Here is a 25,913-nt window from a genome sequence, read left to right as displayed (position 1 = left end):
CCCTTACTATGTGCCAAGCACTGTTCTAAGCACTGGGATAGTTACAAGGTTATCGGGTTGTCCCACTTGGGGCTCACAATCTTAATCCCCATTTTCCAGATGAGGTAAATGAGGCACAGAGAAGTGAAGTGACTTGCCCAAAGTCACACAGCTGACAAGTGGAGGAGTCGGAATTAAGTCCACGACCTCTGACTCCCAAGCCCGGGCTCTTTCCACTAAGCCACGCTGCTTCTCTTAGACTGTCCATTCCAAGTGCTTAGTACAGTGCTCTGCACAGAGTAAGCGCTCAATAAATATGATTGAATGAAATGAATGAATGGATGATGATGGTATTTGTTAAGCGCTCACTATAAGCCAAGCCCTGTTCCAAGAGCTGATGAAAGTGCTCAATAAATACGATCGAATGAAGGAATGAAAAGAATACCATGAATACCATGTATTGTATGAAAGGAGAGAAGGTTAGGACTCCCCTGGAGAAGGATGGAAGGGGTCCTAGTGGCCTCTACAGCACATTCCAAGTGCTTAGTATAGTGCACTGCACATATTACACGTGGCTCAGTGGAAAGAGCACGGGCTTCGGAGTCAGGGGGCATGGGTTCGAATCCCGACTCTGCCGCTTGTCAGCTGTGTGACTGTGGGCGAGTCACTTCACTTCTCTGTGCCTCAGTGACCTCATCTGTAAAATGGGGATTAAGACTGTGAGCCCCACCTGGGACAACCTGATTCCCCTGTGTCTACCCCAGCGCTTAGAACAGTGCTCTGCACATAGTAAGCGCTTAACAAATACCAACATATATTAAGCGCTCAATAAATACGATTGAATGAATATATGGATAAGGCATTGCCACCTACTTCGTGGCATCTAACCAAGTTATTGTGTTTTTGTTTTTTTTTCTGGGGAAGCAGCATGATGTAGTGGACAGGCTTGGGAGTCAGAAGGTCACGGGTTCTAATCCCGGCTCTGCCACGCGTCTGCTGTGTGACCTAGGACAAGTCACTTCACTTCCCTGGGCCTTAGTTTCCTGAGGATCGAGACTATGTGCCCCACCTAGGACAGGGACTGTGCCCAACCCGATGTGCTTGTATCCACCCCAGCACTTAATACAGTGCTTGGCACACAGCGTTTAACAAATACCATAATTGTTATTATTATTCCTACCATCTGCTGGACCGTCCCCAGCAGTGAGTGCAGTGTTGTACACTCAGTAGACTGTTCTCTCCTCAAGGGCGGGGATTGGGTCTTCCCACTGAAGTGCACTCTCCCCAGGGATTAATGCTGCGCAAATGCCACTGATTGATTGATCGATTGATAAGAGCAAAAGCCGAGACGTGCGCCGGCGGAGACCCTTACATATACGTTCCGCCCGCTCCTCCACGGGGCCTGGGAGCCTGGCGTACATCGGTCACTTCAGGGGAGGGGAAGAAGGACAGCAAAGGAGGAGGGAGGATTACTTGTTTTGAAGGGTATGTATCTATAATTCTATTTATTTATATTACTGCCCTTATTTGTTTTGATGTCTGTCTCCCCCCCCCTTCCAGACTATAAGCCCGGTGTGGGCAGGGATTGTCTCTATTGATAATGATGGCATTTGTTAAGCGCTTACTATGCCAAGCACTGTTCTGTATTTATTGCTATATTACACTCTCCCAAACGCTTAGTAAGGTGCTCTGCACACAGTAAGCGCTCAATAAATACCATTGAATGAATGAATGAGGATCGAAGAGAGAGGAGGGAAGATCGAAGAGCACACCTCCTCCACGAGGCCTTCCCAGACCGAGCCCTCCTTTTCCTCCGCTCCTCCTCCCCTCCCCTTCGCCCCGACTCCCTCCCCCTGCTCTACCCCCTTCCCCTCCCCACAGCACTTGAGTATATAGGTGCAGATTTATTATTCTATTTATTTATATTAATGATGTGTATATATCTATAATTCTCTTTATTTATATTGATGCTATTGATGCCTGTCTACTTGTTTTGTTGGGTTGTCTGTCTCCCCCCTTCTAGAATGTGAGCCCGTTGTGGGGTAGGGATTGTCTCTCTTTGTTACCGAATTGTAATAATAATAATAATAATTGTGGTATTTGTTAAACGCTTGTCTCACGCAGCAGACAAGTGACGGATCCGGATTAGAACCCACGCCCTCTGACTCCCAAGCCCGTGCTCTTTCCACTAAGCCACGCTGCTTCCCTGATTGTACTTTCCAAGCGCTTAGTACAATGCTCTGCACACAGTAAGTGTCCAATAAATACGACTGACTGAATGAGGAGGGAGGAGGGAGCGGTCGATGACTCCGTCCCGGCAGGTGACTCACTCTCTCATTCCGGACAAAGGCGCTCCCAGGTCGGGTTTGGTTTTCGGAGCCATCGGGCGAGCAAGGTGCGTGGGATGGACCTAAAAGAGGAAGACAGCCAAACCAGGACCCCCGGGGATTTGCTTTGAAAAGTCTGCCTTGTGACCTTGGGCAAGTTCATTCATTCAAAAGTATTTATTAAGCGCTCACTATGCACCGTGCACTGTACTAAGCGCTTGGGAAAGTACAATGCACTGTAAGCCCTTGGGAAAGTACAATGCAACAATAAAGAGTGAAAAACCCTGCCCACAACGAGCTCACAGTCTTGAAAGAAGCAGCTAGGCTTAGTGGAAAGAGCCCGGGTTTGGGAGTCAGAGGCCATGGGTTCTAATCCCGGCTCCGCCATTTATCAGCTGTGTGATTTTGGGCAAGTCACAACTTTTCTGTGCCTCAGTTACATCTTCTGTAAAATGGGGATTAAGACTGTGAGGCCCACGTGGGACAACCTGATTACCCTGTGTCTACCCCAGTGCTTAGAACAGTGCTTAGCACATAGAAAGCGCTTAACAAATTCCATCATTTTTGGATAGGAAGAGGGGAGACAGACATCAATACAAATAAATGAAAGGCAGATGTATACATAAGGGCTGTGGGGCGGGGAGAGGGGGGAAGAGCCAAGGGAGCCAGTCAGGGTGACGCAGAAGGGAGTGGGAGATGGGGAAAAGTGGGGCTTAGTCTGGGAAGGCCTCTGGGAGGAGATGGGCCTTCAGTAAGGCTTTGAAGGGGTGAGAATCATTGTGCTTCAGTTCCCTCATCTGTAAAATGGCGATTGAGATTGTGAGCCCCAAATGGGACATGGAGTGTGTCCAATCAGATTAGCTTGTGTCTATCCCAGTGCTCAGTACAGTGCCTGGCACATAGTAAGCGTTTAACAAATAATATTAAAAAAAGTCACGGACAGTCAATCTGAGGCATCCCCAAGGAGGGAAAGAGCAGAGTGTGTGTGGGGGGATGGTGGGGGGAGGAGGAAGGCGGAGAGGTTGCCAGTCAATAGATCAATTAATCACCCAATAGTATTAATGGAGCTCCTGCTGTGGACAGGGCGGGTCCCTCTGCCTACAGGAAACCAGATGCCACTTCCTGGAAACTGGAGAGAAGGTCCTAAACCACACCAATCCCTCTTCCTCCTTCCTTCTCTCTTATAATTGTGGTACTGGTTAACCGTTTTCTCTGGGCCAAGCACTGGGTTAGGATACAAGATAAACAGTTGGGACACAGTCCCTCGACCCATATGGGGCTCACAGTCTAAGTAGAAGGGAGAACAGGTATTTAATCCCTATTTTTTAGGTGAAGTAATAATAATAATGATGATGATAGTATTTGTTAAGTGCTTATTTAGTGCCCGGCACTGTACTAAGCACTGGGGTGGATACAAGCAAATCGAGGTGGACACAGTCCCGTCCCATGTGGGGCTCACAGTCTCAATCCCCATTTTACAGATGTGGTAATTGAGGCCCAGAGAAGTGAAGTGACTTGCCCACAGTCACACAGCAGACAAGTGGCAGAGCCCGGATTAGAAGCCGTGACCTTTTGACTGCCAGGCTCGGTCTCTATGCACTACGCCATGCTGCTTCTCGAGGTAGCCGAGGTATGGAGAAGTTAAGTAACTTGCCTAAGGTCACATAGGAGGGAAGCCGGGATTAGGACCCAGGTCCCCCGACTCCCAGACACGTGCTTTTTCCTCGGGCTCGCTGCAGCTGGACGTCCCCCAAAATGTGCGCACATACCAGGGACCAACTCATCTCCTAAGGGGCTTTAGACTGTGAGCCCCACGTGGGACGAGGACCGTGCTCAACCCGATCTGTTTGTATCCATCCCAGCGCTTAGTACAGTGCCTGTCACATAGTCAGCACCTAACAAATACCACAGTTATTATTATCCGGTTACCGAAAGGGGCCTGCGATTCCCAGCCCTAAAGGAGTAATAAGGCTCCACGTTAAAAGGAACAATAAATACCCCAACGCCCCCAAAGTTTTCTTTTCCCTGGAGCCATCTGCTCCTTCCGAACTATAGGAAGGCCAGCGATTTTTCGATTGCAGCATGGGATGGGATTCTCCGGAAAGCTTTAAAGGGCGGTTTGGGGGTTAGGCGGGGGGAAGGATGGAAGGCCTGAGACCCCCTCGCCTCTCCCGATGGATGGCAAACACCGCTCTGCAAAATGTCGCGTATCGATTCTGCGCCCCGGTGCTTCCTGCTGCCCCCTTATTCGAAGGAAACCCCCCCCTCCCCAACAACCCCCCACTGATTCTCTCCCCGACCCCCAGCCCTCTCTCCAAGGAGATTGGCCCATCCCAGCATGGCGTTGGGGCTTCCAGGCGGCCGAGAGGGCTCGGATGCTCAGGGAAGGAGACGGACCCAGACACACACACTCTGACGCACCGAGAGCAAGGAAATGCTGTAGTAATTTGCAAACCCAACGCCGAGCCGAGGTGTCTCCCCCACCCCTCCCCGCCCCCATCCCTTCAGATCACATGGTGACCCTTCGCAGCCGACGCTGGCGGGGCGCTAGGACCCAGCGCCGGCCCGGGCCCCGCGATTGCACCGGCTCTGCTGCATTATAAATACTTCTCCAAAATGCACCGGACCCTCTTTATGGCCTTCCGTCTGGTCCCGCCCGATCCTCCCTCCTAGGAAACCCTCTCGCTCATTTTTCTTTTTTTTTTTTCCCTTTTCCCTCCCCCTCCCACCCCTCCCCACCCTCCCCCGCCTCGTCGATTCGCATCCCGGGCCTCCATTCATTTTATTTTATTTTTTTTTCTCACCCTGCCTTCCCCCCCTTTCTCGGCCAGTTGCATGCATTGTCTCTCTCCCAAAATGGTTTGCGAGACTAAAATCGTGGCGGAGGACCATGAGGCCATTCCCGGATCCAAAAAAGATTCCATAATCGTCTCCACCTCCCAGATGTGGCCGTCGCTCTCGGGCGGCCCGGCCTCCGGCCTCCCGGCCTCCGGCGTCGGGGCCGAGGAGGAGCTCAAGAAAGAGCCCCTTTACATCCGCGAATTCCACCCCAAGGAACAGGACGTCGCCTGCCGCATCTTCTATGACGGCATAATGGAGAGGGTCCCCAACACCGCCTTTAGGGGGCTCAAACAGCAGCCCCTCGCTCAGTTGATGTACGTGCTGTTGGCATGTAAGTAGCCAGTCCCCGTGTCCGTCCGTCCGTCCGTCCGTCCGTCCGTCCGTCCAACCCCTCCTTTCCACCGGGGTCGGTCCTTCGGCCCGAAAATACCCGCTGGTCACTCGGGACTCTCTACCCTCCCTCCTGTCTCCCCTGGCCGTCTCTCTGCCCTCTCCATCTCCACTGTCTCTTCTGCCGTCTCTGTCGGTCCCCTGCATGTCTCTCTGCCCCTCTCCATCTCCACTGTCTCTCCTGCATCTCTCTCTGCCCCTCTCCATCTCTGCGTCTCCACTGTCTCTCCTGCGTCTCTGTCGGGCCCCTCCGTCTCTTTCTGCCCCTCTCCATCTCCACTGTCCCTCCTGCATCTCTCTCTGCCCCCTCCATCTCCACTGTCTCCCCTGCGTCTCTGTCGGGCCCCTCCGTCTCTTTCTGCCCCTCTCCATCTCCTCTGTGTCTCTGTCGGTCCCCTCCATGTCTCTCTGCCCCCCTCCATCTCGACTGTCTCTCCTGCGTCTCTCTCTGCCCCCTCCATCTCCACTGTCTCTCCTGCGTCTCTGTCGGGCGCCTCCGTCTCTCTCTGCCCCTCTCCATCTCCACTGTCTCTCCTGCGTCTCTGTCGGTCCCTTGCATGTGTCTCTGCCCCCTCCATCTCGACTGTCTCTCCTGCGTCTCTCTCTGCCCCCTCCATCTCCACTGTCTCTCCTGCGTCTCTGTCGGGCCCCTCCGTCTCTCTCTGCCCCTCTCCATCTCCACTGTCTCTCCTGCGTCTCTGTCGGTCCCTTGCATGTGTCTCTGCCCCCTCCATCTCGACTGTCTCTCCTGCGTCTCTCTCTGCCCCCTCCATCTCCACTGTCTCTCCTGCGTCTCTGTCAGGCCCCTCCGTCTCTTTCTGCCCCTCTCCATCTCTCTGTCTCCACTGTCTCTCCTGCGTCTCTGTCGGTCCCCTCTATCTCTTTCTGCCCCTCTCCATCTCTGTCTCTCCTGCGCCTCTGTCGGTCCCCTGCGTGTCTCTCTGCCCCCTCCATCTCTCCTGTCTCTGTCGGTCCCCTCCATCTCTGTCTCTGCCGTGTCTCTCTGTCGGTCCCCTCCCTGTCTCTCTGCCCTCCTCCATCTCTCCGCCTCTGTCTCTCCTGCGTCTCTGTAGGTGCCCTCCGTGTCTCTGTGGCCCCTCCATCTGTCCCGCGCCTCCCTGTCGGTGCCCTGGGTGCCCCCCTCTGCCCCCTCCACCTCTCCGGGCCTCTGCCTGGCCGCGCTCCTCGGGCCTCCTCCGCCGCGCCGCCCTCCGTCGTGCGCCGGGCCTTCCTCCGCCGCCAGCATCTTGCCCGCCATCCCGGGGTGGGGGGCGGGGGCGGCCCCTCGGGGCGTCCAGTACGCTTCCGACCCATCAGATAAAAAGGACACCGTGATGAGCTCCTTCCAGGTCGTGCATCCCCTCCCCAGCATTTCACATTTTGGGAGGACCTGCAGCCACATCCTCGGGGAGGGGGGTCGTTGTTAAGGAATTCTTTTTTTTGGGGGGTGGGGAGGATTTAGGGTTAGGGGCTTGTGGGGAGGAGAGGCAGGGGGATTGCCCTTCGGAGCTCTCCAGAGCTGCAGGCCAGCGCCCCTGGGCCGCGGACGAGCCTCGTCACCCCGGCGGCTGCAGCTGCTGCAGCTCTGCTGCAGCTCTGCCGCTGGTCCTGCTGCAGCTGCGGCGGGGCCCGGGGTCGCGGGGGTCCCCAAATTCCTGAAGCGGTGCCCCTCCCCCCACCCCTCCGTCCTCCGGTCCCCTCCCCTGCCCCGCCTCCAGCCCCCCCAGCCGCTGCCACGATGCAGCTCCCCGCCTTGCAGCTCCCCTGCAGCAGCTCCCCTGCAACCCCGAGCCGACAGCCCGAGCCCGGGCTGTAGCGGCGCTGCTGCGGCTCCCCTGCAGCCCGTCGCCGGGCCCGCCACCCTGGGCCGCAGCCGCACCAATGCAGCTCCCCTGCGGCCACCCTGGGCCGCAGCTGCAGCGCCGCAGCTCCCCCGCAACCCGCCGCCGGGCCCACAGGACCCCGAATGAGGGTCCAGGGCCCCTAATGCGGGGGTCACCGCCCCGACCCCGCAGCGGCCACCGGCCCATCGGTCCATCAATCACTGTCAATCAGGGGCCTGTACTCAGCCCTAACGGTGCGCAGGGCCCTGTACTAAGCGCTTGGGTAACTACAGTGCAGTGGAATTTGTAGAGGCCATCTCGGCCCACGACGAAGGGCCAGTCTAGAGGGGTTATTGCAATCGGTGGTGGGTCCCCCTGCCCTTGCCTGTCTCAGGATGAAATGGGTCGGGGGCAGGGGGCAGGTGGGGGACGTGCCCACTGACTCTGCTGTACTATAATAATAAGGATGGTATTTGTTAAGCACTTACTATGTGCCAGGCACCGTGGACACAAGCAAATCGGGTTAGATACAGTCCCTTGTCCCATGAGGGGCTCACAGTCTCCATCCCCATTTGACAGAGGAGGGAACTGAGGCCCAGAGAAGTGAAGTGACTCGCCCAAGGTCACATAGCAGACGAGTGGCGGAGCCAGGATTAGAACCCGTGACCTTCTGGCTCCCAGGCCCGTGCTCTGTCCGCTACCCCGTGCCGCTTCTCAAGCGCTTAGTACAGTGCCCTAAAAACAGTAAGTGCTCTATAAATGCCATTGTTGTTGATGATGATGATGATGTTGAATGTGCGGCCTCGTCCCACTGCTGCTGCCGGGGGTGAGGTCAGCCAGGGCTGGGTAGGGGGCACAGGGGATGGGAGTCCGAGCCCTCTCTGCCCACAGCCCCATCCCTGGAAGCTTGCCCTCTCCCTTCCCTACGCCCCCATTCTTCCTCTCTCAAACCTCTTTTCATCATTCCAGGCGGAAGGGATGGGGCAGGGATGGGGCGGGGGATGGACAGACCAGCCACTCCTGCACCCCCAGACCATCACCGGGCCAAGGAAGACCCCTGTCCTGGGACGGAGATGGAGTCAAAGCCGTGCAGAAACCCACCCCCATCTTAAATAACCCGCAGTTGTGTACTTTCCCGAGGGGTCCCACATTGCATTGCATCCAGCAGGTGCTCAGCGCAGTGCACTGCACCCATAGGCTCTTAGTACACTTCATTGTGCCCCATAGGTGCTTAGTTCAGTGCATTGCACCTTGTAGGCACCTGTACCATCGCTACTGGGGGCCTGAGACAAATTTAGCCACTGGAGTCCCTGACTAGGTTACCTGGTGGCAGAGATTTGTGTCTCATTTTCAGGGATTCAGAGCTGTGGACAGTTGTCGGTCGGGTTGTAATGAAGATGATAATAATGATAATAATCACAACAACGATAATAGGAATAATAATAATGATGGTGGTATCTGATAAGTGCTTTTGATGTGCCAAGCACTGTACTAAGCGCTGAGGTAGGTACCAGTTCATCACAGTCTAAGTAGGAAGGAGAACAGGTACTGAATCTCCATTTTGCAGATGAGGGAACTGAGGGGCAAAGAAGTGAAGTGATTTGCCCAAGGCCAAACAGCAGCCAAGAGGCGGAGTGGGATCCTATCATCCCGGCAAAACCTTCTACCTCCCCTCCCCCTCCTCCTGGCCCCCCACCTGGGGCTCTGAATTCTACAGCTAGTTGACTCACCCTTTTTTTTAATTTTAATTTATTTTTCTCCCCTTCGGGTTTTCAACGTTAAGATGATTTAATTTGAAAAAGTATATTCCGAGGCAGAAATGCATTTGATGTTGATTTTATTTTGAACCTATGTAACACTGTTTTTTCTTACTGTTTGTCATTTCCTCTTAAGTGTGATGTCTTGAATTGCATATGATGTCTGTGATATTTTGGGGTTTTGCATTCCGAAATCAACACTGAATTCTCTTTTCTGACAGGTATCGTTTATTTCTCTTCCTTATCTCCATAGTATTGTGCTTTGTTGTGACCAAGTCCTTGCTGCTGACCTGCTGTGTGCCCGTGTTTCTGATGGGCATGAGGTACTACTACAGTAGAAAAGTTATCCTCACGTATCTCAATTGCGCCCTGCACACGGACATGTCTGATATTGAGCAATATTACATGAAACCACCAGGTGAGTATCATTTCCACTCAGGCGTTTTCTCCCAGTTCTGCTGCCGCACAAAGCCGTAGCAAAGCCAAAACACCGATGGCATTCAGATCCCTCCCTCTTGGTCTCCGTGCGGCCGGCCGTGAGGGGGCTCATCTGTCCTCCCTCGGCATGCCCGGGGCCCAGGGGGTCAGCCTGACCAGTCGTGTCCCTCAGGGTCCCGGGGATGGGGGTGGGGTCCGGGCCTGGTCACTCCCGGGGCCGGCCCTCAGACTGTCCCTTAGGGGTGAGAGCCCGGGGAATCAGGCTGGACGGGCTGAGGGTTGGAGAAGCAGCTGTTCCCGGCCCTCAGGGTTCTCCCCTTTCCCTACCGAGGAGAGGGGAGGAGGAGGAGGAAGGCAGTTGGAAGCTTCCTCATTAACCTTTTCCCCTTGGGTGTTAGCTACTGTGTGTCGGCTCTTGGAGAGTGGCCAGCCCAGCTCAATGTTGGGAAAAAGTTTGGGACACTCCCTGTCCTGATTGTTATAAAGCCAAGGAGGAAATGCTGGAATTATAATGTAGGAATAATGACGGTGGTATTAAGTGCTTACTCAATGAGCTACGTCCTGGGGTAGACCGTTGATGATCAGATTAGACACCCAATCCCTGTCCCACATGGGGCTCCCGGGCCCATCAGGGAGGAAGAGCGGGTGTGATACCCATTGGACCGCTGAGGCAGTTGAAGACCAGAGTGGTTAAGTGATTTGCCCAAAGTCATAAACACGGGCCTGGGGGTCAGAGGACCTGGGTTCTAATCCGGGATCCACCACTTGTCTGCTGGGTGACCTCGAGCAAGTCACTTCACTTCTCTGAGCCTCAGTTACCTCATCTGCCGAATGGGGATTCAATAGCTGTCGTCCCTCCGTCTGAGCCTGGGAGTCCCAGGTGGGACCTGATTATCATGTATCTACCCCAGCGCTTAGTATAGTGCTTAGCACATAGTAAGCGCTTAACAAATACCACAGGTAGCATGCAGCAGGCCAGGGGTAGAGCTGGGGCTAGAACTGGCCTTTCAGACTCGCAGCCATGGGTGCTTTCTGCTAGACCTTGCTGCCTCTCTACTGCAGGAAGGTGGCATATTAGTGCCACCTGGGCATCGGGCTGGTAGGGACTTTTCACAGTACCCGTGTCTGAAGCAGGGATTTTAATAATAATGATGATAATGATAAAAATAATACCAATAAAATATAATAATTATCATACCCATTAAGTCCTTATTATGTGCCGGGGGAGGTACAGGACGATCAGATCAGGCACAGTCCCAGTCTCACATGGGGCTGGCAGATGGTATTTATTGAGCACTTACAGTGTGCAGAGCACTGCATTAAGCACTGGGGAGAGTACAGTATAACAGAGTTGGTAGACACTTTCCTTGCCCACAAGGAGCTGACCGTCCAGAGGGGGAGACAGACATTAATAGAGATAAATAAATTAAGGCTATGTTCATACGTGCTGTGCGGTAAGAAGGGTAAGTGCAGTCTAAGAGGGAGGACAGGCATTTAATTCCCATTTTACAGATGAAGAGAATGAGGCACAGAGAAATTACGTGACTTGCCTAAGGTCACACTGCCGGCACCCAGCATTAGTCAGGATTAGAACCCAAGGGTCCAGTCGGGGGTCTACAGGAATGGGAGCTGCTTCTCAGCTCCAAAACAGGAAGCTCTGTGTCCATGGGCCGAGGTTTGGAGTGGCAGCAGGATCGGGAGGGGGAGGGGAAGGATGCGGGAAGCCTCCCGCCCCCAGAGAGGCACTGACTCACCCGAAGGTGTGGGGGGCCAAGGCTACGCTTCTCCCCCGTAGCGTTTGTTCCCTCTTTTCTTCACAGCCCAGTCGGTCACCTTTCTGAGAGCTGGGGCTGGTTAGTAGTAACTGATCAATCAATCAATTAATGGGATTTATTGAGCGCTTACACTGTTAAGCACTTGGGAGACTACACTGTAGCAGAGTTGGTCGAGACAGGCCCTGTCCGCAAGGAAGGGGACAGACATTACAATAAATAACGGATACGTGCGTAAGTGCTGTGGGACAGAGGGTGGGGGTAAATATCAAGTCCTTGAAGGGTCCAGATCCAAACAAGGGCAACACAGAAGGGAGAGGGAGGAGGGGAAATGAAGGCTTAGTCAGGGAAGGCCTCTTGGAGGAGGTGTGCTTTTAATAGGGCTGTGAAGATAGGGAGAGTGGTGGTGTGTCTGATATAAAGGGGGAGGGAATTCCAGGCCAGCAGGAGGACGTGCGGAAGAGGTTGGCAGCGAGATAGGCGAGATCGAGGTACCGTGAGTAGGTGGGCAGTAGAGGAGCAAAGCGTGCGGGCTGGGTTGTAGTAGGAGATCAGGGAGGTAAGGTAAAAGGGAACGGAGAGAGCCGATTGAGTGCTTTAAAGCAGAAGGTAAGGAATTTCTGGGGGGTGCAGGAGGAGGGGGCAGGAAACGACTGGAGGTTCTTGAGGAGAGGGGAGATGTGGATTCAACATTGTTTTAGAAAAGAGATGCCAACAGTAGAATGAAATATGGCCTGGAGAGGGGAGAGACAGGAGGCTGGGAGGTCAGTGAGGAAATGCGATATCATAAGTGTTTGGACTAGGCTAGTAGCAGTTTGGATGGAGAGGAAAGGATGGATTTTAGCGATGTCGTGAAGGTAGAACCAAAAGGATTTGGTGACAGATTGAATAAGAGAGATGAGTAGCAGATAATGCCGAAGTTGTGAGGCAGGGAGGTTAATGGTGTTGTCTACAGTGATAGGAAAACAAACGAGAGGGCAGGGTTTGGGAGGGAAGGTGAGGAGTTAAGGTTTGGATATGGTAAGTTTGAGGTATCAGGGAGAAATCAAGGTAGAGATATCCTGAAGGCAGGGGGAAATGTAGACTGCAGAGAAGGAGAGAAAGTGCTGGAGAGGTTGATTTGGGAATCGTCCGCATAGAGATAGTAGTTAAAGCCGTGGGTCCAAATTCTCCAAGGGAGTGGGTGTAAAAAAAGAATAGAAGGGGACTCAGAACTGAGTCGAGGGATCGCCCACTGTCAGAGGGTGGGAGGCAGAGGAAGAGCCAGAAAAAGAAATGAGAAGTAGCGGTCAGAGAGACAGGAGGAGAATCAAGAGAGCACAGGGTCAGCAAAGCCCAGGTGGGACAGTGTTTCCAAGAGACAGGAGTGGTTGACAGTGCCAGAAACAGCTGAGAGGTCAAGGAGGATTAGTATGGAGTAGAGTTTGTCAGATTTGTCAGGAAGGAAGTTATTGGTGACCTTAGAGTGGGCTGTTCCTGTGGAGTGAAGGGGTCGGAAGCCACAGTGGAGGGGGTCAAAGAAAGAATTGGAGGAGAGGAAGTGGAGACAATGGGCCTAGGCAACTTGCTCAAGGGGTTTAAAGAGGAATGCTGGAGGGAAATGAAGCGATAGTTGGAGGGAGCTGTGGGGTCAAGGGAGGGGTTGTTGTTTTTTTTTTTATAGAGGATACATGAGTGTGTTTGAAAGCAGTGAGGAAGGAGCCATTGGAAAGTGAATGGTTGAAGATGGCAGTCAGGAAAGGAAGAAAGGAAAGGGCAAATGTTTTGTTAAAATGTGAAGGGTGGTAGGTTGAGACCGTGAACCCCATGATTTGCTCAAAGCCACCCAAGTGCTTAGTACAATGCCTGGCACATAGTAAGTGCTTAACAAATGCCACAATTATTTATTTAAGAGGAAGTGGGAGAATTTTCTCTTGATGTACTGCCGGGAAAGATGAGAGAGTCAAAAAGTGGTCAGGAGGAGTGAGTCATTGGAGAGAAGCAGGGGAGATTTTTAGGGAGGTAAAAATAATTATGGTATTTGTTAAGCGCTTACAATGTGCCAAGCACTATTCTAAGCACTGGGGTAGATACAAGGTCATCAGGTTGTCCCACCTGGGGCTCACGATCTTAATCCCCATTTTACAGATGAGGTAACTAAGGCACTGAGAAGTTGAGCGACTTGCCCAAGGTCACACAGTGACAAGTGGCGGAGCTGGGATTAGAACCCACATCGTCTGAATCCCAAGCCCATGCTCTTTCCACTAAACCACGCTGGAGATCTCACCTGATGGTTTCAATTTCATTGATAAAGTATGTGGCCAGGTCATTAGGGACAAGGGGTGAGGGCGTGCAGAACAGGGGGTTTGAGGAAGGAGTTAAAAGTCTGAAACAGCTGGTGTGGGCAGTGGGTATGGGAGTCATTAAGGATGGGGAAATAATGTCGCTCGGCAGAGGAGAGGGCAGAATTAAAGCAGATGAGGATGAGTTTGAGGTGAACGAGTTTGGCTTGATGTGTGGATTTCTGCCAGTAGTGTTCTGCAGTTCATGCATAGGAGCGGAAGAAGCGCACTATGGAGGTGATCCAGAGCTGTGGGTTAGTGGTATGAGGTTGGGGGAAGGAGAGGGAAGCCAGGGAATGGAGTTCAGTGATATATATATATTTTTTAAATGGTATTTGTTAAGTGTTTACTATGTGCGAGGTACGGTACTAAGGCCTGGGTAGATTGAAGCTAATCAGGTTGGACCCAATCCCTGTCCTACATGGGGCTCACAGTCAATGTAGGAGGGAGAAGAACAGGTATTGAATCCTCATTTGATAAATGAGGAAACTGAGACACAGTGAAGTTAGGTGACTTGCCCGAGGTCACACAGCAGACAAGTGGTGGAGCTGAGATTAGAAGCCAGGTTCTTCTGACTCCCAGGCCCATGAGCTATCTACTAGTTCACGCTGCTTCTAGTGTTTGAAGTGTTTAAGTGTTTAATCTGTGCCAAACACTGTAATAAGAAGCAGTGTGACCTAGTGGATAGAACAAGGGCCTGGGAGCCAGAGGACCTGGGTTCTAATCCCAGCTCCGTCACGTGTCTGCTGTATGACCTTGAGCAAGTCACTTACCTTCTCTGTGCCTCAGTGACCTCATCTGTAAAATGAGGCTCCAATATCTGTTCTTCTTCCAACTTAGATTGTGAGCCTTTTGTGGGACAGGGTCTGTGTCTGACCTGATTATCCCGATCTTCCCCAGTGCTTAGAACAGTACTTGACACATGATAAGTGCTTAACAAATATCACATTATTATTGAGTAGTTACAAGATAATCATGTCTTTCACCCAGTCCCTGTCCCACATGGGGCTCGCAGTCAATGTAGGAGGGAGAATGGGTACTGAATCCCTATTTCCAGATGAGGAAACTGAGGTCCCGTGAAGTTAAATGTTGCCCAAGGTCATATAGCGGATAGGTGGGGGAGCCTGGATTGGAACCGAGGTACTCTGGGTTTCCACAAAGCTGTGCCACTTTTCAGTTGTTTGACTAGCATTGCTGCCATGCTGTGCTGAACGTTTTTGAGCAGCAGTGATACATTGAGGACCCTTTGTAGTGCTTTCTTTCCAGTGTATATATATATAGCTGTAGTTGTCCGTCGGACTCAAAGAAGGCATCTCTGACGGTGATGGTCACCTAGGAGTGCCTGTGTAGCTGAAAAAGCCGATGTGGGAACCATAGTTCCTGCCATATTATGTACACATTATGTTGTGCTATTGTGCTTAGTGTTTGCTGCATCCGGCGGTGTTTTCTTTTTAGCCTTCTTATCTCTTGCTCTTTATGAAGCTTTTGTTCAAAGAGAAGCTGCTCCCTTCTCTATGGCTGCACGTCAGCCTGGCCTGTCCTCAGCGAGGGATTGCCGGTGTTCAGCTAGGGTGCAGCATTATCTTAGGTTGAGTTTTACTGTGTCCTTAAAACGCTTCCTCTGCCGTCCTGGCTTTCGTTTTTCCAATTTCAGCTCTACCCGCAGGAGCTATTTGAGTCCTTCTGCTGTTGTTCATTCTCCTCATGGGTCCCATCCTGTGTAGCTGTGTTCAGGTGAGCAGAGCTTCTGTGCTGAGAGACCGTCGATGTTCCGGAACTTCACGGACCGGCGTCTTGCCTCGCCGTTCGCCATCGAGCCTGGCCTGTCGGCGACACCGGGGGCACGGCTCGAGGAGCTGGACATGGCGGCTGTGGGAGTTCCAGGCCTCGCGGTGGTTGGAGGAGGGGAGGTAGATGACACCCCAGCTCCACAGACCTTCAGTCTGGTCTGGGATCTGATACCACATTGTTGCCACACTCCTTTTGACCGTCTCCTAGAGGATGTGCCGCCTTCTTCACTCAATCCATCGATCGTATTTATTGAGCACTTAGTGTGTGCGGGGCTCTGTACTAAGCGCTTGGGAGAGTACAACACAACAATATAACAGGCACATTCCCTGCCCGTGATGAGCTAACAGTCTAGAGGGGGAGACATTCATATAAATATGAGACATGTGATGCAGGGCTGGGTGACACAGAAGGGAGTGGGAAAAGAAGAAAGGCGGGTTTAGTCAGGGAAGGCCCCTTGGAGGAGATGGGCCTTCAGCAAAGCTTTGAAGGTGGGTAGAGTAACCGTCTGTCGGATTTGAGGAGGGAGGGCGTTCCAGGCCAGAGGCAGGATGTGGGTGAGAGGTCAGTGGCGGGAAAGACGAGATCGAGGTACAGACAGAAGGTTGGCATTAGAGGAATGAAGTGTGTGGGCTGGGTTGAAGTAGGAGAGTAGCGAGGTGAGGTAGGAGGGGGCAAGGTGATGGGCTGCTTTAAAGCCCATGGTGAGGAGTTTCTGGTTGATGTGGGTTTGGTTTTCTTCTTCCCTATCATTGTGATGTTGCTGCCGAGGAGACAGGCTTCCGGGAGAGCATTTAACTTTGGATTGCTATTCTAACATCTAAATTGTTATAATTTAATTAAGAGAAGCAGCACGGTTTAGTGGATAGAGCATGGGCCTGGGAGTCAGAAGGCCCTGGGTTCTATTGCCAGTTCTGCCACTTGTCTGCTGGGTGACCTTGGGTGAGTCACTTCACTTCTCTGTGCCTCAGTTCCCTCATCTGTAAAATGGGGATAAAGACTGTGAGCCCCATGTGGGACTTGGACTAGGTCCAACCTGATTAGCTTGTATCTACCCCAGATCTTAGAGTAGTGCCTGGCGCATAGTAAGAGCTTAACAAATGCCATTAAAAATGTACCAAATACTGCACTAAGTGCTAGGGTAGAGACAAGGTAATCAGGTCAGATACAGTCCCTGTCCCAAATGGGCCTCATAGTCTAAGTAGGAAAGAGAACAGGTATTGAATCCCCATTTTACAAATGATGAGATTCAGGCCCTGAGAATTTAAGCGACTTTCCCAAATCACATGGCTAAGCAAGAGGCAGAACCAGGATTAGAACTCTGGTCTTCTGACTCCCAGGCCCAGGCTCTTTCCACTGATGACACTATTTCCCCAACCTTAGTGTCTGTGACACAGTTCTCTCCTGCCTCTCTGGTCCCTCCTTCAAAGTCTGTTTCACTGGCTGTTCCTCTGCCTCCCACCCAGTAACTCTTGGTGCCTCTCAAAGCTCTATTCTGGGTCCCCTGCCATTCTCAAATTACACTCACTCCTTTGAGCACTGGGGTAGATACAAGCTAATCAGGTTGGACCGAGTCCATGTCCCACACCGGGTGCAGTCTTATCCCCATTTTACACCTGAGGTAATGGAGGCACAGTGAAGTGAAGTGACTCGCTCAAGGCCACACAGCAGACAGGTGGCTGAGCCGGAATTAAAGCTCAGGTCTTTCTGGCTCCCAGACCCATGCTCTATCCACTAGACTGCACGGCTTCTCTGCTCCCATGAGGAACTGATCTGTTTCCAAGGTTTTTATTACCTCCTCTCTGTGGATGACTTCCAAATTTGCCTCACTGGTTCTGCCCTTGCTGCTACTCTGCAATCTCAGTTTCTCCTGCCTTCAGGTCATCCAATCATGGAAATCCCTCCACACCTCAAACTCAACATGTCCCGAACTGAACTTCTCGTCTTCCCTCCCAAATCCTCTCCTCTCCGGTTACTGTTGATAACACCACCTTCTTCCCCAGCTCATAAACCCGTAACCTTGGCATTATCCTCGATTCTTCTCATTCTTTCAACCCTCATATCCAGTCTCTCGCCAAATCCTCTCAGTTCTTTCCTTGCAACATTTCCAGACTCCTCCCCTTCTTCTTTCTAAATTGCGATTATTCTGTTCCAGGCACTCTTTTATAGTATTTGTTAAGCTCTTACTACGTGTCCAGTGGGGAAGATACAAGTTAATTAGGTTGGACCCAGTCCCTGTCCCACAATGGGGTCACAGTCTAAGTAGGAGGGAGTAGGATTTAAGTAGGAGTAGGAAACTGAGGCATTGAGAAGTGAAGTGATGTGCCCAGGGTCACACAGCAAGCAAGTGACAGAGCTGGGATTAGGACCAAAGTCCTCTGACTGCCAGTCCTGGGCTCCTTCCACATAGGCCACGCTGCTTCTCTTGTTATATTGAGTGCTATATATTTAAAATAAATTAAATATGTTATATAATACAATATATAATAAATACACACAACATAGAACAATATATTATTATATGAAATATATAATATATTAAATATATAAATTTTAAATATATTTATTGAGCACTTACTCTGTGCAGAGCACTGTACTAAGCACTTAGTTATATCCTGGATTGACCTCTGCCCGCCTCAGCCTCCTTGGTGACCTCCCTGCCTCCAGGCTCTCTGCTGCTTGGATCATTTTTCTAAAATGCCCTATTGCACGTCTCCCTACTCCTCTCAAACTTCCAATAGTTGTCTTTATCTCCTAAACCGAAAATTCATTGTGAGCAGAGAACGAGACTAGAAACTCTGTTGTAATGTATCTCCCAAGCGCTTAGGATAATAATAATGGTGGTATTTGTTAAGCGCTTACTATGTGCAAAGCACTGTTCTAAGCGCTGGGGGGATACAAGGTGATCAGGTTGTCCCACATGGGGCTCACAGTTTTCATCCCCATTTTACAGATGAGGGAACTGGGGCACAGAGAAGTTAAGTGACTTGCCCAAAGTCACACAGCTGACAAGCGGCAGAGTCGGGATTCGAACCCATGACCTCAGACTCCCAAGCCCGGGCTCTTTCCACTGAGCCACGCTGCTTCTCTCAATAGTGCTTTGCACATAGTAAGTGCTCAATAAATAGCATTGATTGATTGAATTCCCAAACTTAAATTCTTCACCATCTGCTTTAAGATTCAATCTTCTTCCCTCTTCTCATTTATCCACTGTTCCGTGTACAAAACCCCAATTTATACACTTCACTCCTCTCAAGTCAACCTACTCACTATGCCTCATTCTCATCTCTCCTGCCACCAACCTCTTTTTTCATCCTTTTCCTTTGGCCTGGAACTCCCTCCCTCTTCACTTCCTCCCTCCTTCTCCTCATTCCTCCAGACTTAAAAGCTCATTCTACCAACTCTGTTGTATCATCCTCTCTCAAAAGGTTAGTACAGTGCCCTGGACACAGAGTAATTCTCCGAATACATCACCTCGGTTTTCTTTAGCCTTACCATCAGCCCGGAGCATCTGGCTGATTTGGCAATGTGGTTCAGTATCAATTGACTATTTTTGGGTGGGTGGGGACCTCTGTCAATCAATCAATGGTATTTATTGAGCATTACTGTGTGCAGAGCACTGTACTAAGCGCTTGGGAGAGTACAATATAAGCAGTTGTTTGAGTACAGGGATCCTTGAATAACTGACTGTTCCTAGGACTTCAGATGGTGCTGGAAGCGAGTTGAGAGGGAGGAGTTCCCCAGAGGTGCAGAAGTGCCGTCTAACCCCCGCCCCTGGTCTGTTGTTGCGTCCTCCAGCGTGGCTGAGCAGAAGAGGTGGCAGAGGGGCAGGCCCACTCCACATCCCTGCTTGGTTCCCTGCGTGCCGGGGTCGAGCTCAGCCAGGGCCCAGCCGGGACCCCTCCGCTCTGCCCTGGCTGGTCAGCCCCAGCTGGTCAGCAGGGACCCCTCTGTTCTGCCCCGGACAGCCAGGCCCTCAGGAAACTGTGTCAAGATCTCTGTCCATGGGCTCGGCAGGGCCGCCCGACTTGCTTAGCAGTTTCAGGAACCTAGCTCCTTTCAAGGATCAAGTGCTCCTGATCTGATTGTAATAATGTTAGTACTTGTTAAGTGCTTACTATGTGCAGAGCGCTGGGGTAGATACACGTAATCAGATTCTCCTACGTGAGGCTCACAGTCTTAATCCCCATTTTACAGATGAGGGAACTGAGGCACAGAGAAGTTAAGTGACTTGCCCACGGTCACACAGCTGACAAGCTGTGGGGTGGATTGCATCCACCCCAGCATTTAGTACAGTGCCTGGCACATAGTAAGCTCTTAACAAATACCATAATTATTATTATAAGGTTTGTGAAAACTGGGTGGTGGTCTCGGTCAGTCCTCTGTTCTCCTGAATCTGATGTGCAGGACAGATCTTGTTTTCTATGGTCTGACACTGTCCTCTCTTGGTTCTCCCACTCCTCTGCCCACTGTGTCTCGGTCTCTTTCGCCGGCTCCTGCTCCGTCCTCCATCCCCTAACCCTGACCCCTCCTATTCTCTGTTACACCCACTCCCTTGGGGATTTTATCCACTTTTATGGCTTTAATTTACCACCTCTGTGCAGGTGACTTGCAAATCTACCTCTCTGGCCCTAGTCGTAATAATAATTATTATTGTGGCATTAAGCACTTAATTCATGCCAGGTGCTGTACTAAGTACTGGGGTGGATATTTATAATAACTGTAGTATTTGTTAAGCGCTTACTATATGCCAGGCACTGTACTAAGTGCTGGGGTGGATACAAGCAAATTGAGCTGGACATGGTCCCTGTCCCACATGGGGCTCACAATTTCAATCCCCATTTTACAGATTAGTGAATTGACTAATTCACAGAGAAGTGAATTGACTTGCCTAAGGTCACACAGCCGAAAAGTGGCAGAGCTGGGATTAGAACCTATGACCTTTTGACTCCTAGGCCCGTGCTCTATCCACTAAGCCATGCCCCATCTAAGTGTTAAGTGCTTACTATGTGCAGGCACTGTACTAAGTCCCGGAGTGGATACAATCAAATTGCGTTGGACACAGTCCCTTTCCCACATGGAACACACAGTCTTAATCCCCATTTTACAGATACAGTAACTGAGGCACAGAGAAATGAAGTGATTTGCCCAAGGTCAAATGGCAGGCAAATGGCAGAGCTGGGATTAGAAATCTGACTCCCAGGCCTGTGCTCTTTCCACCAAGCCTTATTAACTATATTATTATTATTATATTTGTTAAGCGCTAAGAGCAAGCACTGTTCTAAGCCCTGGGGTAAATAGAAGTTAATCAGGTCGGTTACAATCCCTGTCCCATATGGAGCTCAGAGTCTAAGATGGGGAGAGAGCCCCATTTTTCTGGTGAGGAAACTGAGGCACAGAGAAGCAAAGCGACTTGCCCAAGAGCACAAAGCAAGTAATTGGCAAAGCTGGGATGAGAAACCAGGTGCTCTGACTCCCAGTCCCTCTGCTAAGCTGCAATAATTGCTGCGATCTGGTGTTTCACCTTTCTGGTGATGGTGATGACGGTGCCATCTGTGAGCTCCTGTGGCATTTCCTCAGTGGTTGTTTGTTGAGGAAGAGTTTGTGCCGGTGCTTAAGCAGGGTGCCCCCTCCATGTTTGAAGATCTCAGCAGATAGGCCACTGGGTCTAGGTCCTCTGCCATGTTTCATGGCTCTGACAAGTTTGGACAAGTGCTATATGTTCATGTTTAAGAAGGTTGCGTATATTTTGCGGAGTTTCGTCTTCAGTAGTAGAAGTGTCTTGAAGAAGAAGTTGAAATGTTCTTGCCATCCCAGTAGGGATTCCTTCCTTCCTTGTCTGGGATGAGTCTGGAACCATCGTTGTTGTGCACAGCCATCGTGATGGCTCTGCCACTTTTCAGCTGTGTGACTGTAGGCAAGTCACTTAACTTCTCTGTGCCTCCGTTTCCTCATCTGTAAAATGGGGATTAACTGTGAGCCTCTCGTGGGACAACCTGATGACCCTGTATCTACCCCAGCACTTTAGTGCTTAGCAAATACCAACATTATTATTATTATGTACAGGGCCATCTCTCTTTAGAGAAGTGAGGAAGTTATTGTTTTGGGGATGGTCTGTGTAGCCTGTGTTCTCTTCCTCTTTGGCATGCCATAATAATGGAAGTATTTGTTAAGTGCTTAAGATGTGTCAGACACTGTTCCGTAGCCTAGTGGCTAGAGCACAGGCTTGGGACTCAGAAGGCTGTGGCTTCTAATCCAGGCTCCACCACTTGGCTGCTGTGTGACCTTGGGCAGGTCACTTCACTTCTCTGGGCCTCAGTTACCTCATCTGTAAAATGGTGAATGAAACTGTGAGCCCCATTTGGGGCAGGGACTGTATCCAACCTAATTTGCTCGTTGCTCTTTCCCCCTCCCAGCCCCAAAGCACTTATGTACACATCTGTACCTTTACCGATTTGTACTGGTGTCTGTCTGCCCCCGTCTACACTGGGAGCTTGTTGTGGAAAGGAAGTGTCACTGTTTATTGTTGTATTGTACTTTCCCAAGCATTTACTACAGTGCTCTGCACACGGTAAGTGCTCAATAAATGCAATTGAATGAATGAATGAAGGAATGAATTTGCTTGTATCCACCCCAGTGCTTAGTACAGTGGCTGGGTCACAGTAAGCACTTAGCGAATACCATTTTTTTTTCTAAAGTGCTAGGGTAGACACAAGACAAGCAGGTCGGACACAGGAGAGTCCAAGTAAGAGGGTGACCAGATAATGAATCCCCATTTTACAGCCAGTCAGTCAATCATATTTATTGAGTGTTTACCTTGTGCTAAGCACTGTACTGAGCGCTTGGGGGAATACAGTATAACAATATAACTGGCACATTCCCTCCCATAACAAGCTCTCACTCTAGAAAGCTTAGATGAGGAAACTGAGGCACAGAGAAGGTAATAGAACTGCCCCAAGGTCACGCAGCTGGGAAGCGGCAGAGCCAGGATTAGAACCCAAGTCTTCTGACTGCCAGACCCGTGCTCTTTCAGCTAGGCCACGTTGCTTCTACATCACCCGTCGCATATATTCTCAATTTGGTTTACAAGTCACGGTGCAGGTTTCAGAAAGCTCCGTTCTTGTCTGTGTTCTCATGGGCCGCAAGGCTCTGTTGGGGCAATTGATGTTGCTCAGCGAGTAGACCTTTTATTTCCTAATTGTTCCCATGGAACCTGTCTTGTTTCCTGCTTTCAGCTGGGCCCAGAGTATCCACGGCTTCCCCGAATATTCATTTGTTCATTCAGTCGGATTTATTGAGAGTTTATTGTGTGCAAAGCACTGAACTAAAGGCTTGAGAGAGTACACTATAACAATAAACAGACACATTCCCTGCCCACAACGAGCTTACAGTCAGTCTAGAGAGGGAGGCAGACATTCATACAAATAAACAAATTACGGCTATGTACGTAAGTGCGGTAGGGCTGGGAGGGGGGTTGAGTAAAGGGAGCAAGTTAGGGTGACGCAGAAGGGAGTGGGAAGAGAGAAAAGGAGGGTTTAGTCAGGGAAGACCTCTTGGAGGAGATGTGCCTTCAGTAAGAGGTCAGAGGTCATGGGTTCTAATCCCGGCTCCGCCACTTATCAGCTGGCTGATTTGGGGCAAGTCACTTCACTTCCCTGTGTATCTGTGAAATGGGGATTAAGACTGTGAGCTCCACTTGGGACAACCTGATTACCTTATATCTACCCCAGTACTTAGAACAGTGCTTGGCACATAGTAAGCACTTAACAAATACCAACGTTATTATTATTATTATTGTTATTATTAAGTCTTTGAAGGAAAGTCATTGTCTATCAGATATGAGGAGGGAGTGTGTTCCAGGATTACAGCACTATGGGCCAATGCCCATTCCCTGGGGGTAATGGGGCCTGCACGCAGTTTGATTTTCTCTTTTCAGCTATGCTGTCTTCAATCAGTCATTTTTACAGAGTGCTTACTGTGTGCAGAGCACTGTCCTAAGCTCTGGAGTGATGTTACTGCAGAACTGCATGTAGGGAGGTTTTTATCCTCTAGGACTAGCACTGTTCAGGTGTTTGGGGGGTTTGCCTGATTAAAAGCACATCTCCTCCTAGAGGCCTTCCGTTACCTAGTGGTATTTAAGTGCTTACTATGTGTCAGTCACTGTGTCAAAGTGCTGAAATAGATGAAAGTTAATCAGGTTGGACACAGACCCTGTCCCACATGAGTCTTACAGTTTAAGTAGGAGGGAGAATAGGTATTGACTTACACCTCATTTTATCTTCTCCCACTCTCTTCTGTGTCACCTATGCACTTTGTGTCCTTTATCCATCTGTGTACCCTTTTTCTGTGTACCCTTTATCCATCCTTCTCTCAGCCTCACAGCACTTAACATCCATGTCCATCATTTATGTACCTATGTTAATGTCTGCCTCTCCCTCTCAACTATAAGGTCGTTATGGTCAGGGAATCTGTCCCCCAACACTGTTACGTTGTACTCTCCCAAGTGCTTAGTACAGTGCTCTGCAGAGAGTAATTATGATTGACTGATTGAGTGATTGATTTGCAGGCCAGTTTTTTGCAGTGTTTTTAAGGGCAATGTGAGCTAGGAGCATTTGAGACTATGGTCGGTCCAACTTTCTGCTCCTCGCCTGGCCGCTGTGGTCTGAACACCCTCCAGGCCCTTCTGCTGCACTGGGTTGTAACTGTCAAATGCCACTGTTTAAATTTGGGATCATACACACCACATAGGCAGGCCGGCTTTACTTAGCAACTCTAAGTATATGCATTTATGTTCACATGTCACCGTCGTCCTGAGATAAGGAGGCAAAAGGGAAAACAGTTCCAGGTGATGAAAGCAAACAGGACTCTGTGAGTGTGTGTTTGTATGCGTGTTTGTGTGTGTCTGGAATTCTCTGGAACAGTCACTCATCCTATCCCAACTGGATTACTGCCTCAGTCTCCTTGCTGACCTCCCAACCTCCTGCCTCTCCCCACTCCAGTCCAAACTTCACTCCACTGCCCTGATCATCTTTCTACAGAAACGTTCAGGACATATCACTTCCCTCAAAAATCTCCATTGGTCGCCTATCCACCTCCGTATCAAACAAAAACTCCTCACCATTGGCTTTAAAGGAGTCCATCAACTTGCCCCTCCTACCTTACTTCACTTCTCTCCCTCTACAACCCAGCCCTCATACTTCGCTCCGCTGGTGCTAACCTTCTCACTGGGCCTCCGTCTCACCTGTCGTACTTCCAAACCCTGGCCCACATCCTGCCTCTGTCCTGGAACGCCCTCCTTCCTCAAATCCCACAGACAATGACTCTCCCCTCTTTCAAAACCTTACTGAAGGCCCATCTCCTCTGAGAGGCCTTTCCAGACTAAGCCCCACTTTTACCTCATCTCCCACTCCCTTCTGCGTTGCCCTGACTTGCTTCCTTTGCACTTCCCCGCCTCCCAGCCCACAGCACTTATGTTTATATCTGTAATTTTATTTATTCTTATTGATGTCTGTTTATTTGTATTAATGTGTGTCTCCCCTGCTCTGTACTGTGAGCTCGTTGCAGGCAGGGGTGGTCACTTTTTAATTGTTGTATTGTACTTTCCCAAGCACTTAGTACAGTGCTCTGCACACAGTAAGCATTTAGTAAATATGGTTAAATGAATTAACTGGTTGGCACTCTGGGTCCCTTTAGGCTGTATACTTGTTGTGGGCAGGGAACATGCCTACCGACTCTGTTATATTGTACTCTCCCAAGCACTTAGGACAGTGATCTGCACCCAGTAAATACTATTGATTGATTGATGGAATGATTGATCCTGCATTGGTCTTTTCAGGCACACATGCTCTGACAGGTGAATTTAGCATCAGTGACATCATCTTGGAGTGCAAAGGACAACCCTCTCAATCAATCCATCAGTCAGTGGTATTTATTGATAAGGGAGAAACGGGCGTGTTTGAAAGCAGAGGGGAAGAAGCCATTGGCGAGCCAACGGTTGAAGATGCCTGTTAGGGAGGGAAGAAGGGAGGGAGCAAGAGTTTTGAAAAGGTGTGAGGGAATGGAGTCCAATGCACAATTGGAGAGGAGATAAGACATCTCCTCTAGAGAAACCGCTGGGAAGGATGGGAGAGCTGAAGAGGGGGCTGGAAGGGGGGAGGGACTGAGGAAGGGCAGAGGCGATTTTAGGGAGCTCACACCTGATGGTGTCACAGAAGTCCTGATATAGCAGTAAAAGGAAAGTAGGATTGGTGTGATGTGAAATTAATTGCAGAAGGCCTCCTGGAGGAGATATGATTTCAGAAGGGCTTTGATGAAGGGGAGAGCATGTGGATGTGAGGATGTGTGGATGTCTGAGAGGGGAGGGACTTCCGGGCAGTAGAGAGGGTGTGAACGAGGGGTCTTGGGTGAGAGAGAAGAGAGCATGTGGATGTGAGGATGATGTGTGGATGGATGTGAGGAGGGAGGGACTTCCAGGTGG

General features: G+C 50.5%; 1 protein-coding gene and 1 pseudogene across 1 annotated transcript in view; both read left to right on the top strand.

Annotated features, from left to right (window-relative positions):
* Nucleotides 1-436: 436 nt before the first annotated feature.
* On the top strand, nucleotides 437-547 carry LOC114811484 (annotated as a pseudogene).
* A 4,327-nt stretch (nucleotides 548-4,874) lies between these two features.
* NAT8L (N-acetyltransferase 8 like) overlaps nucleotides 4,875-25,913 on the top strand; it is a 49,282-nt gene continuing 28,243 nt past the window's right edge. The window contains exons 1-2 of the mRNA XM_029061968.2: nucleotides 4,875-5,478; nucleotides 9,371-9,535. Of these exons, the coding sequence (XP_028917801.1) occupies nucleotides 5,142-5,478; nucleotides 9,371-9,535 (502 nt within the window). The 5' untranslated portion in view covers nucleotides 4,875-5,141. The remainder of the gene's footprint in view (nucleotides 5,479-9,370; nucleotides 9,536-25,913) is intronic.

Source organism: Ornithorhynchus anatinus, chromosome 4, assembly GCF_004115215.2.
Source record: "Ornithorhynchus anatinus isolate Pmale09 chromosome 4, mOrnAna1.pri.v4, whole genome shotgun sequence".
In the NCBI taxonomy this organism is placed as follows: Eukaryota; Metazoa; Chordata; class Mammalia; order Monotremata; family Ornithorhynchidae; genus Ornithorhynchus; species Ornithorhynchus anatinus.
The sequence above is the reverse complement of the archived record's forward strand: the minus strand, read 5'-3'. Positions and strand labels throughout refer to the sequence as shown.